Source organism: Antennarius striatus, chromosome 3, assembly GCF_040054535.1.
Source record: "Antennarius striatus isolate MH-2024 chromosome 3, ASM4005453v1, whole genome shotgun sequence".
Taxonomy (NCBI): Eukaryota; Metazoa; Chordata; class Actinopteri; order Lophiiformes; family Antennariidae; genus Antennarius; species Antennarius striatus.
Genome location: NC_090778.1, coordinates 22,800,042 through 22,815,114, shown reverse-complemented (window position 1 = coordinate 22,815,114; position 15,073 = coordinate 22,800,042). Strand labels below are relative to the sequence as shown.

The 15,073-nt window shown below is 40.6% G+C and overlaps 2 protein-coding genes across 3 annotated transcripts; one reads left to right on the top strand and one right to left on the bottom strand.

Moving 5' to 3' along the window:
- The first annotated feature begins 6,899 nt into the window (after positions 1-6,899).
- On the top strand, positions 6,900-10,403 carry cfap73 (cilia and flagella associated protein 73). Of its 2 annotated transcripts, XM_068311810.1 has the most exons (7): positions 6,900-6,981; positions 7,070-7,199; positions 8,812-8,904; positions 8,989-9,180; positions 9,478-9,699; positions 9,778-9,936; positions 10,020-10,403. In XM_068311810.1, exons 1-7 carry the CDS (start codon positions 6,944-6,946, stop codon positions 10,152-10,154), a joined length of 969 nt encoding a protein of 322 aa, XP_068167911.1. In that variant the 5' UTR covers positions 6,900-6,943; the 3' UTR covers positions 10,155-10,403. The 2 variants fall into 2 exon arrangements, with proteins under 2 accessions (XP_068167911.1, XP_068167910.1); XM_068311809.1 differs by having other exon boundaries at positions 9,478-9,936.
- Positions 10,404-13,343: 2,940 nt separating this feature from the next.
- LOC137592558 (dynein regulatory complex protein 10-like) lies at positions 13,344-14,603 on the bottom strand. The gene is made up of 4 exons (XM_068310823.1): positions 14,304-14,603; positions 14,053-14,177; positions 13,817-13,925; positions 13,344-13,634 (listed from the first exon to the last, which is right to left on the bottom strand). The coding sequence occupies exons 1-4, from the start codon at positions 14,601-14,603 to the stop codon at positions 13,344-13,346; spliced, it is 825 nt and encodes a 274-aa protein (XP_068166924.1).
- Between the last annotated feature and the right edge of the window lie 470 nt (positions 14,604-15,073).

The following is a 15,073-nucleotide window of genomic DNA, read 5'->3' as shown; positions in this document are numbered from 1 at the left end:
AAAACTCAGGCCAAGGTGAGGGAAGGAGGAGGGGGAGGGGAAAGAGAGTAAGGTCCCATATGGGGTAGCTCCAAGTCTGAAGATGGATTGCATCACTTCATGCCTGCTTGTACAGTAACAAAGCTCTGTGCTGACCTCTATATGGCTGGAAGCGAGCTGGGAGAATAAAGCTCTGGCTGAAGTGGTAAAGTTATATTAAACACAGAGAGTGTGTGCTTGTGTGTGTTTAAAGGACCTTAATCCCTCTGTGGAGGACTTTCTCAGACATACCGGTCAGACAGCAGATTGATGAACCTTTGGGATCAAAGAGCCTAAGTGGTGCTTATCATTATCTCCCCAACGCCCCTCCACCACCACCAAATACCACTGACCCCTCTGCCTACACCCTACACATTCTCCCTTTCCCATCCTCTTCCAAAATACTACTCTGTGATGGTTTCTAGCACACTAGCAGCCACAGAAACACAGGCATTGTCATAGTCACTGACTGTACAGCACATGCTATAACAAAAAAAAAAAAGACTGACAATTTTAAATGTCATTCATTTGGCCTGCAGACTTATGGCTTAAACTGTGAAGGGTTTTGAGGAGCTCTTATGTTTGTGCTGTATTGTGTGTTACAAATTCTTGCCATCTATGCAGAGTAATTTCTCTTGCAAAGTAAGGCTTTTTAAAAAGGCATCAAAGACATATTTAAAGCTTATTTCATTACAGTTTGAACTATTGGTTTGAATATATAAATGTGTAATTTGGGCTTTCTCAGGACACTGAGAAACATTTGTGTGATGTCTTACATTAGTGATTTTTTGAGAGCCATTTTGTGAGGAATAAGTGGTCTGAGATGGAGTGTAATTGGTAAAGTTGATTATGGTATGTCTCTATGGGTCTGATGGCGCTCCGTCTCTGTGGCAGTAAAGAGAAATAGCATGGTGTAAATACAACAGCACTAGGAAATAAATGTAGGATTTATTGAAAAGTTTATCAGTAAATGTTCAAATTGCAGCCTGTGAACAAAAATTGTACCAAAGCTTGTTGAGGTGTGTGTTATGGCTTCATCAGATATGGAATGATCATTAAAATAAGGTGATGGATGCGTCAAAACACTTTACTCCAATACATGTTAACATACTGAACCATAAGAATCTGTAATTAGAACCAGTAAGCACTGTGTGGCACTAAGAGGTTAGCGCAGTGGCAGTACAATGTAGAACAATGGATGTTCAGCCATTACACAGGACGCAACAAAGTAGGCTGGTGGAGCTTTATTTGAGTGATACTATCCATCCTTGTTGTTATTTAAAAGCCACAAGAATGGTCTAATGTTGTTAAGCATGGTATAGTTACAAGACTGAGACCCAAGCTAATTTCCCCCTAAATGAGAGTTTATGGCTGAAACAGCTCTGAAATCACTGAAGTAGATCTTAATATGAGCATAAGAGCTGTCAAGGATAAGAGGCCAAGTAGGATCGTGTGTATGTGTGTGAGTGTGTGTGTGTGTGTGTGTGTGTGTGTGTGGGTGTGTGTGGGGGGGTTGTGCTTAGATTGTCCTGTGTGTTGGTCTGAAAGACAAAGACAGAGGTTAAAGTTCAAACTAACAGCAGACAGGCCAGTCCAGGGTCAGAGGGCTCAGACTAACCTCATCAGTGATGGTTGTTTATCTGACGACCCACAAACTGTCATTCCCACTCTCACTTTCAGGCCGATTCAACAGCCCAGTGAAAGAAATAACCATGCAAAGACCATGAAAGAGCAGGTGTGAAATACGCTGTGAGTGTCGCGATCTGTGCTGTACGTCGTGAGACATTCAAGTCCTAGGATCAGGTCCAAACACGATATTCTTGTCACTCTCTGAAGTGGAAGCAAAATTTTATAAAGGAGACTGTGATGTGAGCCAGAATAATTGTTTTAACTCCTAAAATACCATCTAGGTCCCAAGATTGGCTGCCAAACAGGCATGACAAGGTGAAAGGGATAGAGGCGCTCCCGCAATGGGTGGTGATGGGGGTTTTCGGGACGTCATGGAGCCAATGTCCTGTCTGATTACAGCCAGAGGACTGGAGAGGCACGCTAATCCTCACACACACATACACATACACAAAGACATACAAAAAAACACAAGGACACACAACCAGCAAGCCAGTAAGACATATACATACACACACTGACACACAAGATTACGGCCCATACCCCCTGAACTCATTGCAGCCCCCTTATCCAGACAGGACACACAATCTAATGATATCACTACCAGCAGGACTTTACTTTGCAGCTCTCCAAGTACAGACTGGTTGAGGCCCCGAGTCAGGTTTTAACTAGATGAACATTGTGTGGTCATTATGGCTTTAATCTGTGTTTCTATTAAATATATACTGTATATATACAGTAATAAATTTGTATTATGTCAGAGTGTGAATGACGCACTTGACTGATCTAGTTTGTGAATTTGTGTAATTTAACATTAACAAACATTTTCTAGCTATCCAGCTACATCATCACTGTTTTCCTCAGGAGTTTCAAGAGACCAAAATCTTAACAAAATTTGTAATAATATTTCCTCCAGCCTCAGACTCCTCATGGATTCTGGTAGCAGTGATGGCTGATAAGTCTGCAAAGACTGATGATAAAAAGATGAAGGTTGTATGTGAAGACTACTTGGTGATGGGGAAGAGAAGTGGTGTCCACAACAACAGCATAAATGATCCGAAGGTACGGACAGAATCATGTTTAAAAAGTCAGCACCAAGACGATGGGCTGATAATGACTCTCTGTTGTGCTATTGGACTGAGTGTTTGTGACATGAGTCAAAGACAGGCCGGTATGAAAAATAAAGGATTGCTTCATTGTGTCTACTCGGCTCATCTTTGGCTACAGCCTCGTATGTCAACGCTTCTTCACAGCTTGCTGCTGCAGGTTTATACAGTGATACACATGATAAGTTACAATAATTCACTCTGAAGGGAACATGAATGTGTGCAACAAATGTTATGACAATCCACTCAATAGTTAAGTCTGGACCAAAGTGGTGGGCCGACAAAAGGCCAGTGTTGTCATCTCTATACAAGAACTAAAAGACTGAAGCCGGGATTCCCTTTATTCTGTGGTTCCAAACTTAAAAATAAGTTATGGTTAAAACTGAAACAGTAACATTGTTTTCTTTCCTTCATAGTTGACAATTTTGTGTGACAGATGTCTTCAGTAAATTGTTTGTAAAGTGACTATTATTAAATAAAATTAACAGATACCTCAGCTAAAATTAACCTACAGAGAATTTATTGTATATTCCTTCATGCAAAAAACATAAATTTTGCACTTGCACATTAATTTTTGGAGGTTTGTTTGTGCTTCATGATTCCCCGGCAGGCTTCTCCCTACCCCTGGAATACCCATAATCCCCAGGAGACTCACCACATTTGTGTACAAGCATGTTTGCAAACAGGCCAGACAAGACCACTGCTGTGATACAAACACAAAACACTAATAACCAGTAAACAACAATCCATACATACACTCTACTCCCTCTAAACACTTTATGCACTCACTCAGCCTGCTGTTAGATGCTGGTGTTTGCCAGAGATGGCATTGTTTGCTTCGTATCCAGTGCATTTCTGCGATCTTGTCTCATCACTAATTGATGGTGTCAGAGAGTCGCTGGCCTCTCTGTCTGACAAGGCATTAGCATAAACACAGACTTCCTCTTAATATGTTTTCAGGCACACTGTTAACCCTGAATTATGCACGTCCAAGTGTTTGTTACCTGCCCACTCAAGTGTGGGAGTGTCGGACTGCATGTGCTTGAGAGTACGGGTTACAGAAGAAGTCATGGCTTCTCCTTGCTTCTGATTAGATTTTTAATTATTAAATTCCACTACTTTATATTTGTATTATCTCAATACATTTTCTCAATTTTTCTATATTGCCACACTGTGACTTAAAAGCTATAAACGATATACACTAAATATGGGTGTTTGTGATAAAGATGCTGGCGGTTAACTGCTGAAATTAATTAGATGTTCATTTGGCCAGCACAAGGTCTTGTGACAAATGGAACACAGAGTAGTTGGTAAATCTTCCAACTTATAACTTCTTCACCATAACAGTCTTCCAGAATACCTGCAGTACTGTTGTACCTGGACCAAACTGAATATACATCTCATGCTTTATGTTCCCTTCACTCTTGAAGAAGAACCATAATATACTTTACCTCTTCTGTCCCACGGCGAGCAATCCATCAATTGCTAGTGGGGAATCATGACCTCGAATTTAAAGGTGTCCCCTCTCTAGCCAACTGCTTCACACTGCAAACCACTGTAGCACTTGGTGAAGATCATGGAATGATGAAGCCAACAGAAACACATCATCTGCAAAGATCAGAGATGCAATACAGAGTTCACAGAAACACACACTCTGCTCATCTCAATGGCACCTTGAGATCCTGGCTATGAATATCACTGAGTATAAGAAAAGGGACATCATTGAAGGAAAACAACAGCTGCTGAGAAAGTCTTTGAATTTCTGCCAACAATATCGACACATTCACAATATCACCTTAAAAAAAGAAGTTTTACGTTGAATTTAAAGGACTCTAAAGAGAAGACTTGTTGATATTTGCTTGTTTTCTTCAGTGTCCTCACTACTATTTTACCATCTTAGATTCTGACATATTCACCTTCTTGTGATGTCGTCCTCTTCAGCTGTTAAAAGGTCTGGTAATGTTTACATGGGTGTGATGTGTCCATCTGCTCAGCTCATCACCTGACACAACATGCTTCTATTTCTTCCATTAGAATTAATGAGGTACCCCTGCGTGCAGAGCAAGCCATCCATTCATCAAAAATGGATACGGTCGCATCTGCCTGCAGTTATCTGTGTTGTTGTTTTTCCCCTTCAATGCCTCTTGGTTGTGCTTTTTCTCATAAGTGTGAGTAAGTATGTGTGTGTGTGTGTGTGTGTGTTGTGTGTGTCTGTGTGTGTGCGTGCATGGATGCATGACATACATTTACATGAGATGCACTTTTGAAGTTCTGCTGTCGCTGCCACCTGCACCACTTTCACCACACCTGTCAATCATTATGCAAAAATCACCTGACACAGGATTTCCATTAAGTGTGCTAATGCCACGTTCCTCCGTCACCACATGAGACGGCTACATGTATGTGCATGCAGCGTCAAATGGTTATTATTTCAAACCTGTATGCCTTTGAGTACAGGTGATAACAAGCTCTTGCAGGTATTTTAGACATTAATTCAGACATGAATTGTGCTCTGCTGTAGATGTTTCTTTTTGGCTAAAAATTTCAAGAACAGAACAGAAAACAGTTTATCCATAAAAACTCATCGGACTCTTTTTGAGCTATTGATCATCTCACATGATTTTCATCAGGGGATGGATTTTAAAAAAAATGTTTTTAATGAATTTTCTATTTCTTTGGGGTATTTTGAGGTATTGTCATCCCTGCTGCCCAGGCTGAGGGTCCAAATGATTGACTTACATTTGGTCTCACCACCAGGTCCCTTCAGTAGCAGCTCTGAAGCTTGTGATCATGATCACTGAGGTTAAGTTTTTCATGACTTGATTACATATAGCACTTCACTTTGCAAATTTAACACTGAAAAAATGACGTCCTCTGATCAGATCAGACTGTGGAGAAACACACCACCACTTGTCATCAGATTCTGATTCAATCGCTGCCATCATTGAGTGGCACATTCCTGTGACATCTTTTCTTCATATATCACTCATGTGAATGAATTCATATTTAAATATTCATGGTAAATTTGTGGTCTTCAACCAGAATTTCAAACCCATTTCTGCAGGATTTTCAATGCACTCGTGCTCTAGGCCTAATGCTTTATGACAAATTCCATGTTACGTAACAGCCTGGATTTGCTCAAGGCCATGGACATTTGTAACTAAGTTGTGTTTTGTGTTGTTTTTCTTACTCACAATTATAGTCCTCCATCAAATAATTGCAAAAATTCTGATGTTTGGCAGCATAGCAGGAGTTTATGATGGCTACTTAACTGGTCAATGACCCACTAGTCAGTGCAGCTTCATTTCGAAACTTGTTTTAGTAACTAAATCTCTTGTCAAACCTTACTAAATCCTTTCATATGTATATCTCTGAGTTGGCACACTCTAAAATTTCTCTCAACTGATCTTGTTCTGATGTGCTTACAGCAAAGTGTCAAAATGTCTGTCTGTGGCGGTCTAATGTATGGTGAAGAGCGTGGTTTGTGAACGTGTGAGCCCCCCAACAGTGGAATGGTGTGATCTTAACTATGATTTTTGTGCTTCACACATTTCTCTATGGTAACACTTGCCAGTCAAATATTTGAAGCCCGTGTGTCAAGAGTCACATGATATTCATGTTAAAAATGCGTTCTCTGTTGTTTGTTTTAACATCTGGCATATGTGGACAGATATAAAACCCATTTGTGTGTGTCTTCCTCAAGGACACTTTCACATGAAGGCTGGAGACAAGGATGGAACTACAAACGCATCCACATCAACCTACATCAAAACAACCCCGAACAAGCATCAATTAATTTTCAACTAGTGTGCAATGAATTTGTCATCTCTTTTCAGCTATTTTTAATAGTGTAAAATGTAAGAATTTGATTCAATAATCAAAGTGTTGATCTGTGATTTTGCTTTCACAGCAAGCACGACTATAAATCTACTCAATATCCTTGTTTTATTGAATAATCGTTTTACAGTATTATCTTAATGTAGCTTTTATAGATGAATGGAATATTTTTTTAAAGGTTTTGCTGGGGGCATGACTTTTCTTTTTTCTGGGCTGTGCCTTTAAAAGTTCGTGGTTTGTTTTCGGTTGCCACAGAAACAAGGGGCAGAACGACCATGAAGTTTGAACAGCCACTCCAACAACCGACTAAACTATAATAAACAGAGTTTTTTTTCCGCATCCAGGAGGCTCAGACAATGTCCTGTGGACCCGGACAGGATCAGCAGGTCTCCCGGTGAGTTCTGTGGAGTGGGTCTCCTGTGGGTCTTCAGTGTGAAAACATTTCCTTTCTTTCATTTTTAACCATGCTTGTGTGTAAACAGGAGACTGTCGAGGGGACTGAACGCTGTGGTGGAAATGGGTCTACATGACAGGACTGCCTCGCTCCTTGATCTACTGGAGAAACGAAAGGAGGAGGAAGTTCTGAACGCGAAGAGGGAGGAGCGCGAACAGGTACCTGAGTATGGAAAGTAAAACCTTTGTTATGTAGGAAAAATTTATAAAATTGTATGTATATATATTAGGCGCACCAGATTACAAGGCGCATATAATTAAAAATATTAAAATAGATTTTAAAAAAACTGATGGCTGTAGTTGCGCTATCCGTCCACTAGCCAGAGCGTTCATGACTGAGTACTTTAGTCGGCTGTGAATGGCCCTGTTGTTATTTCAATGAGCCATTCTGAGCCCCATCAAGGAAACCTGATGGCTTGATCACTTTCTTAGAAAGAAGTCAACATGCATATTAAAAAACCTGACATTAAAAACTGGTTGAATTCATTACCAGTCCACTCAGTTCGAACAGGGCGGATTATTTCCTGATCTGACCTTTGAAGCAGCGACGTTCGTCTTGGTTTATTAAATATTGTTCAGATCGATCAGTAGTCCAGTCGGAGGTGAGGTGCAGATATTTGCTGTCTAAACAATTTTTAACCAGTTTTTAATGTCAGGCTGCTAATTTACTGGCAAATGCGACTCCTAGAACGGACTTTAACGTCGGTGTCTCACCGCCGTGAATCTCACCGCACGTCGCTGCAGACAGAATACAGAAGCCTGAATGGACCCCTCCGCCGCCCGCCCAGAGCTTCAACTACATTTGTAGATCAGTGCAGCACACCAGGTACCGTTGTCTAGCAGTGACTCTGCTCTTGATATTTCAGAAAAGGCTAGAAGTTCAGCTTTGAGGGTCTTTCATTCGCCTTTATGCCAGTTTCTCCGTGTGTTTCCACAAACTAACAGAATTGACCGTCATTAGAATCCAGTAGACACTCGACAATAGCATTTTTTAGACCAATCAACTTTAAAGTTGGTTATTTCCGGCGCCACAGTAGTTGGGAAATACTGAGATCAGTCAGTCGGTCAAACTTTATTGATAGAATTGTTGAAAATTCCCAATGTTTTGCTACGTAGTCGTAGCCGGTCACCGGTGTTCTCTCAGCAGGCTGCTCTGCCCTCAAACAGCAGGTCAGTGAGAGTCGGCACTTCGGCGACGCCCCTTGACTACCGTTGTTAGGGGGCGTGGTACGGCCTGAACACTGCCTGAGGGAGCCCCTGGTGACAGTGCAGCATGACTACCGGCTTTTCCCCCCCAGCGATCTTGTTTTTAACCAATACCAATATTAATATTAATCCATATATGAGGCACATCGGATTATAAGGCGCACTAAGGCATTACGAGAAAATTATAGGCTTTTAGGTGCGCCTTATAGTGCGGAAAATACTGTATATAAATTTTCCTCAATGTGCGTGTGTGTGTCCGTGTGCGTGCGCACGTGTGTGTGCATGCTGAAAAGGGTCGAAAACACCGCATCCTGTTGGAGTTCCATGTTGATGAGTTACCACCCAGACATCATGTTTGATGGGGAGGGCAAGAGGGCAGGTGATGGATGTGGCAATCCCACCTGACAGTAACGTCAGAATGAAGAAGAAGAAGAAGCGCACACGCACGCACACACGCACGCACGCACACACACACACACACACACACACACACACACACACACACACACACACACACACAGGAGCCAATATAATTTTTGGCTGCTGTCTGTGTTTTTTTTAATAGATTTTGGAGCGTTTGCAGCCACGTATGGATGAGTCCCAGAAGAAAGTTGATGAAACAAAGGAGTTATTAAAAAGTGTCAACAGGTTTATCAAGGTACAGCGGGGCACCACTACACACACAACCTCAGTTTTATCAGACAGCGGCAGCCTGACTAAACCCTTATCTCTCACTGTGCAGGATGAACGCATTAATCAAATTGTTCAGAGAGCAGAGAGGGAAAAGAGAGAGGCGTTTGAGAAAGAGGCAGAGATTAAGAGACTGAAAGAGAAGAATTCTCAACTAATGAGGAGGAGGCAGGAACTTCAGCTTAAGATGCAGAGGCTCACTCGTTTTCCAGATTTCCTGCAGCAAGTGGTCAAAATGACCAAGGTAGTGTAAGTATTTTTACATGTCACATGTAATATGTATGTAATATATATATGTTCATATATATATCTGTTGGTAATAGCCTTAAGAGTAATCATTGTCATTGATCACCTCTACTCTGTCTGCCCACAAATTAAAGTTTTATGAAAGAAAAGTCCCTGCAAATATAATTTTTTATGATGCTCACAGGAATGGTCTTTGCTTCAGCTCCCTCTGCATCACACCACTATGACAAATGTGTTTGATGGTGACAATGAAGTTCGAGTTAACCTGTAATACAAGCGTGTTTGTCTGTTACAGTTTGAAGATGTGCGATCGCTCATGGGTCACTTAGAAGCTCTGCTCCACTTCAGAGACCAGCTCTATCAGAAGGACAGTGAGACACAGGAGAAGGTCGACAGCCTGAGAAAAGCTCTGCTGACGCTGGAGGATCAGCATCGCTTACTGCAGCTGCACAAGAACAATCAGTTATCCAAGCTCAACAATGAAAAAGAGATGATGCGCTCTGAAGCTTTAACATGGGTACCGTACACAGTCCATAAAGCTCACTGTCAGAACATCAGATCTAACTTAGCTTCAGTTCTCCCTGTTTACTTGCAGGAAAGCAAGTGGAATCACATTCAAGACACAGCAGCAAAAAAAACACTCCTGTTGGTACAGGTAAAAATGACGACACTCAACCTTCACGAAACAACAGATAACAATATAGAGGGAGAGGAAGGCGTTGATTTCAACGACACAGAGACACAGCTACAAAAGGTATGTTCTGTGACAGATAGAGACAAATAATCAGTTCTTTGGAAAATGATCACCTCATTATTTCCTTTTTGCACATTTTAAAGGTGAAAATGTTCATTCAAGACCATGAGGACATACGTACACAGCATCTAGGTGTCTTGGACAGAGCCTGTGATGGACAGCAAAGAACAGAACAGAGAAGTGTCAAAAAGAATGTTTCAACAGCACAAAAAGATTGAGTTTCCATTCTGACATAATACTGAATTTATTGGACTGGACTTTACGTATGTCACTCAGTGCAAGGATTGGATCTTCTTTGCCATTACTGTAAATGTACAGTACTCTTTCTGTAAAAAATCTGCTAAGTATCTGCTAAGGGGTCAAATTTATCCACATTCATATAGAAAAGAAAAAACTGTTATGTGTAGAGGAAGAACTATTTCACTATATTAAGATACATAGCAATATGCTTCATGCTGTAATAGTAAACACGGTGCCTTTAAATTAAAAATAATCTTTTTAGCAACTATAATGTTATTTCCTGCGAGTTCTGTTAATATTTGTTACATCCTGCGAAGTAGTGATGTATTGTAATTGTTCGTGTTTGTGTGTTAGTCCGTCCATCCGTCCACCAAATATCTTCACAATAGTTGCAGATAGAAAGATAAAAAAAAGCACATTACTCGGGCAGCAAAGGGGATGAAAATGAGATGATGACCTTGAGAAAACTAGGTCAGGATCAAATTTCAACTTTGTACATTTTTTTGCACATATCTCAGGAACCAGATAAGATAGAAAGATGAAAGAAAAGGTATTATATTCATGGTGGCAAGGGGATGAAAATTAGATCACAACCTTGACCTCGAAAAACTAGGTCAAGGTCATATTTTCAATTTTATACCTTTTTAGGTTCACCTCTCTGAAACCCGATGAGATATCATCACAAAACAAAAAGCAACATTTTCAAGAAGCCAGAGGCACAAAAATGTAATGATGACTTTCAACTTTGGAAAACTAGGTCAATGTCATACTCGCTAGTACAATATAGAATTCATTGCTGTGACCATTATGAAAGTAGGTCAGGGCAAAATTTTGAATTCGGGGGTGCCGGATGTTGCAGTCTCTGACTGCCTTTTGTATATTTTGTGAGTATGGTGGGTGATCCTTGTTGGAATTATCAGGACCGAAGACTGTCTTTTCAATTTGTTCTGACAGTGTTGATTGCAATGTAATTTTCATTCATTAATTCATGCACCTACAGCCCATATTCGAAATAGGTTTCGCGGGTTTACGCTCAAACTCATCCCAGCTCTGGGCAAGGGGTGACAGACACCCACTCACGCTCATACATGGACAATATTTGAGTGACCAATTCACTTTCAGGTTGCAGGTTTTTTGTAGTGCGAGGAAGGACAGAAAGACCCAAGATGGAATCAGATCTCTCTTCAGCTACACTCCACCGTGCTGCCGTAACGTCACATTGAGAGCAGTAATCCGGAATACAAGGTGCTGTACTGCCCTCTAGTGGTCATTGACTAGAACAGCAGCCATGAGGGAGCAGCCACGAGTTACCCGTTTACAGCTCACTAACCAACATTTTCACACCAGAATTTTTCAAGTATTCACCCGTTATATATGCAGTGAAACTCACTATTACAGTTGAATCTGAACACCCTGTTTTAAATTTCTTACTGATTCGGTATCTGCATGAATCATTACAGTGTGTGTCAGTGAAGCGTCAGAATAGTACACAAACACAGTTAAGTATCCAATTATAATTCTCAGTAGTAATATTACGGATTGTATTGATTTTAATTGATTAATGAATAAAACATTGATATGGAGGTTCTGTCTGTGGGCTCACCTGTATCACCTCTAGTGGCCAACTTGTATAAGCGGTGGAAAGCTCTGGCCTCTGTCACAGGGACAGCACCCAGTCATTGGTTCAGATATGTAGATGACACCAGTAAACTATCACAAACCAAGAAGTGGAGGCCACATCTACACAGTGGATCGCAACATCAAATTCAGATGTTAAGATGCGAAGATGTTAAGGACGACATCCTGCCCTTCTTGGACTGTGCAGTAAAGATCGATGAGAATCTCAACATCGAGGTGTACAGAAAACCCACTCATAGTGACCAGTATCCTATTTTGATTCACACCAACCATTTCAACAGAATTTAGGGGTCACCAGAACCCTGAACAAATGGGCCCAAATCATCCCCACCAGAACGGAAGTAAAGGTCAAGGAGAGAAATCACACCGGGAATGATAGTAAGACGAGACTGTCAGAAATGGGCACCTGTAACTTCTCCAACCAGCATTTCTTAGACTGAGAGTGAATTCATGCCCCAGTAGGAGAGAGAATCTAGACTGCCCTGACTCAGTCCCTGTCCCACTGTGGCCCACCGATTTGTTGTAGCGGGTTTTGCTGTTTCTAAACTAGGATGTGCTTGCAGTGCCCCTTCGGGTTTCTGTTACGTGTGATTTGGTAGTGGCAGTGTAGTGGCTTGCAGAGGTTTCCAGTGATATCTACCTTTTCTTTTTTCCTCTTTCTTCACCTATAAGCCAGTAGGACATAGAGGAATATAGGTTTAATAAAGATTTACGTTCTTAAAACCTATCAGCCTCTTGGGTTTTTGTATGGTGGCTCAGGGCCAGAAGGATTTAAAACTTGACTGTGTCCTGTGCTGTGATGCTCTAATCGTTTCATGATTAGAGTAGATCGGCCGGTATGATCATTGTACAATATCAACAAAATTAATTTTAGAAAGGCATAGATGGAACAAAATAAGAATTTTTAAAATGCAATAAATGCATGCAATAAAACTCACTGTTACAGAGACATTAATTAGTTTAATCTGAACATGCTCTTTCATCTTTATTCACTCATTCAGCATTTTCATAAATATGTTTATTTATTTTAAAGCACGTTTATTCACAAAAAGAAAATTACAAAATAATCACATTCACACAAAATCCAAAAGAGATTCAAGCAAAAAGTCAAGCACCAAATATTTAATGTAGCCAGTTTGGCCCAACTTTGTCCAATAAATTACTACTCTGTGCTGTGTCATCATGAATCAGCGATGTTATGGTTCAGCTGAAGAAGTGATGTATTTATTCTGCACAAGATGGAGTCACACAATCACACATATTGTGAACCATGAGCAGAAAAGAACACACTAGCCCTCCTCAGGTATAACCAAAACAGGACTGAGGAAGGGAAGCGCGTCACGGGGTCAAAAGTAAGGTCAACCCATAATAAGAGTCCAATGCTCAATAATGAAGTTTTCCTGACATGAAAATGAATACAAAGTGCCAATATAAAAACCAAAGGACAAAAATTGTTTAAAAAAATAAATAATGAGTGGAGGATATTTGGTGGAATGCTTAATTTTTTCTATAGGTTACATGAACGTCATTTACTTTTTCTTTTTACCCTTCTTCCCTTTGCCTTTCTTGTCTTTCTGTCCTTTCTTGCCTTTGGCCTTCGAGGCTTTGCGAGCGCAGTAGTCTCTCCACAAGGTTTGGATGACAATAGCAGCTTCCGTCCTCACCAGCTCTTTCAGTTCTTCCTGCCTCTTCTCCTCTGCCAGCCTACGCTTCTCTTGGATCTGGTCGCACTCTATCTCCAGAACAGAAAAGCGTTCCTGCAGCACCCTCAGTTCCTCCTGTTCCCTTTTATATTCAGATTCGTTCAACTCCAATTTGTCCTGGAACAGTAGAGGGTGAGGTTTCAAAGTTTGATAAAATTGTTATGGGTAATGAATCAAAAATAATAACAGAGAAAATGAAAGATGTAAGAAGTATTATCAGAGCTCGATGTACCCAGAGTATACTGATAACTTTATTTCCTAGAGTATTTTGGAATTATAGAATTAATTTGAATTTATACCTGGATTACTGCAATTTTGCCATCAAAGATTTTGATTAGATCCAGAGTTTCTGCTTTCACCTTGTCATTTCTCTGCAAAATGAGTAACATACTGTTAACATACAAAATTCTGTCAGAATGTGGATTTGATTACTGAACTTACCTCGTGGAGTTTTTCTTCTACTTCTCTGTTTTCACGGCATATCTCCTCAAGCGCAGTTTTCAGTTCATCGATTTGCTTCTGTAAAATGTTTTGCTTTTTCCTCGACGCGCTGATAACTTCTCGCCGCCGCTCATTCAGAAGAGGGAACTGTGGTGGTTCTTTAGGTAATTTTTGTAGAGAGCTCTGAAAACTTTCCATCTCCTGATTTTTCTCAGAAATCTTTCAGGAAAAAAAGAGAAAAGAAAAATAAACTTGGATTAAGCAAGAGTTTTTTCTTCTTCTCTGCCTCCAGCCAAACAACTTGCAAATATTACAGACTGACACTTTTATTTCCAACAGCCTCACCCTTTCTTCCACTTTCTTTATGGTTTCAGTTACTTCTTCCAGCATTGAATCCATAATGGCCTTAGTGAATGGAGACACCGGCTTGGAGTTAGCGCGCTCCTCAAAACTGATCTGCAACCTTTCCCATACGTGAGTCTGAAACACCTTTAGTTCACTATTGAGTGAACACTCACTCTCACCTATTACCAAACCTGGCTCTGTTTGCAAACCAATGAGGGCATCAGGGTGGTGACGGACATGCCTGAGTAGATCCCGGACAGAGTCCTTGATGTCCTTCTCGAGCTGATCTTTTCCTCTCATACTAGGTTTCTTTCCTTCTCCCTTTTGTTCTTCATCTGAGTTTATTTTGGATCCTGGCTGCAGTTTTTCAATTAATTTAACATGCTTTTGAAGTAACTTTCTAAAAGTCTTGTCCATGACACTGGACAGACAGTTAGACTGGAGGAAATTATCCAGAGTTACTACAATGTCAACTTTGTGAATGCAGTCTTCCAAAATGTTTGAAATGATTTGAGCATCAGGAGGGAGGTTCCTCGGTTTCCCTCGGTTCATACATTTGTTGGCCATCTGTTGCGTAAATAGCTGTCAAAATGTACATATAGTATTTGTGGTAGTTTGTTATAAACGTATATATGTTGTTTTATATATATGTTGGTTTGCACAACTCTTGGCTTTACATGCAGATGGCAAAGTAAGTTTTTCATTGTACAAGGAAACCCTGTTTCTTGAGTGAAAACATGACAATAAATGCTTTGAATCCTTTGAATCCT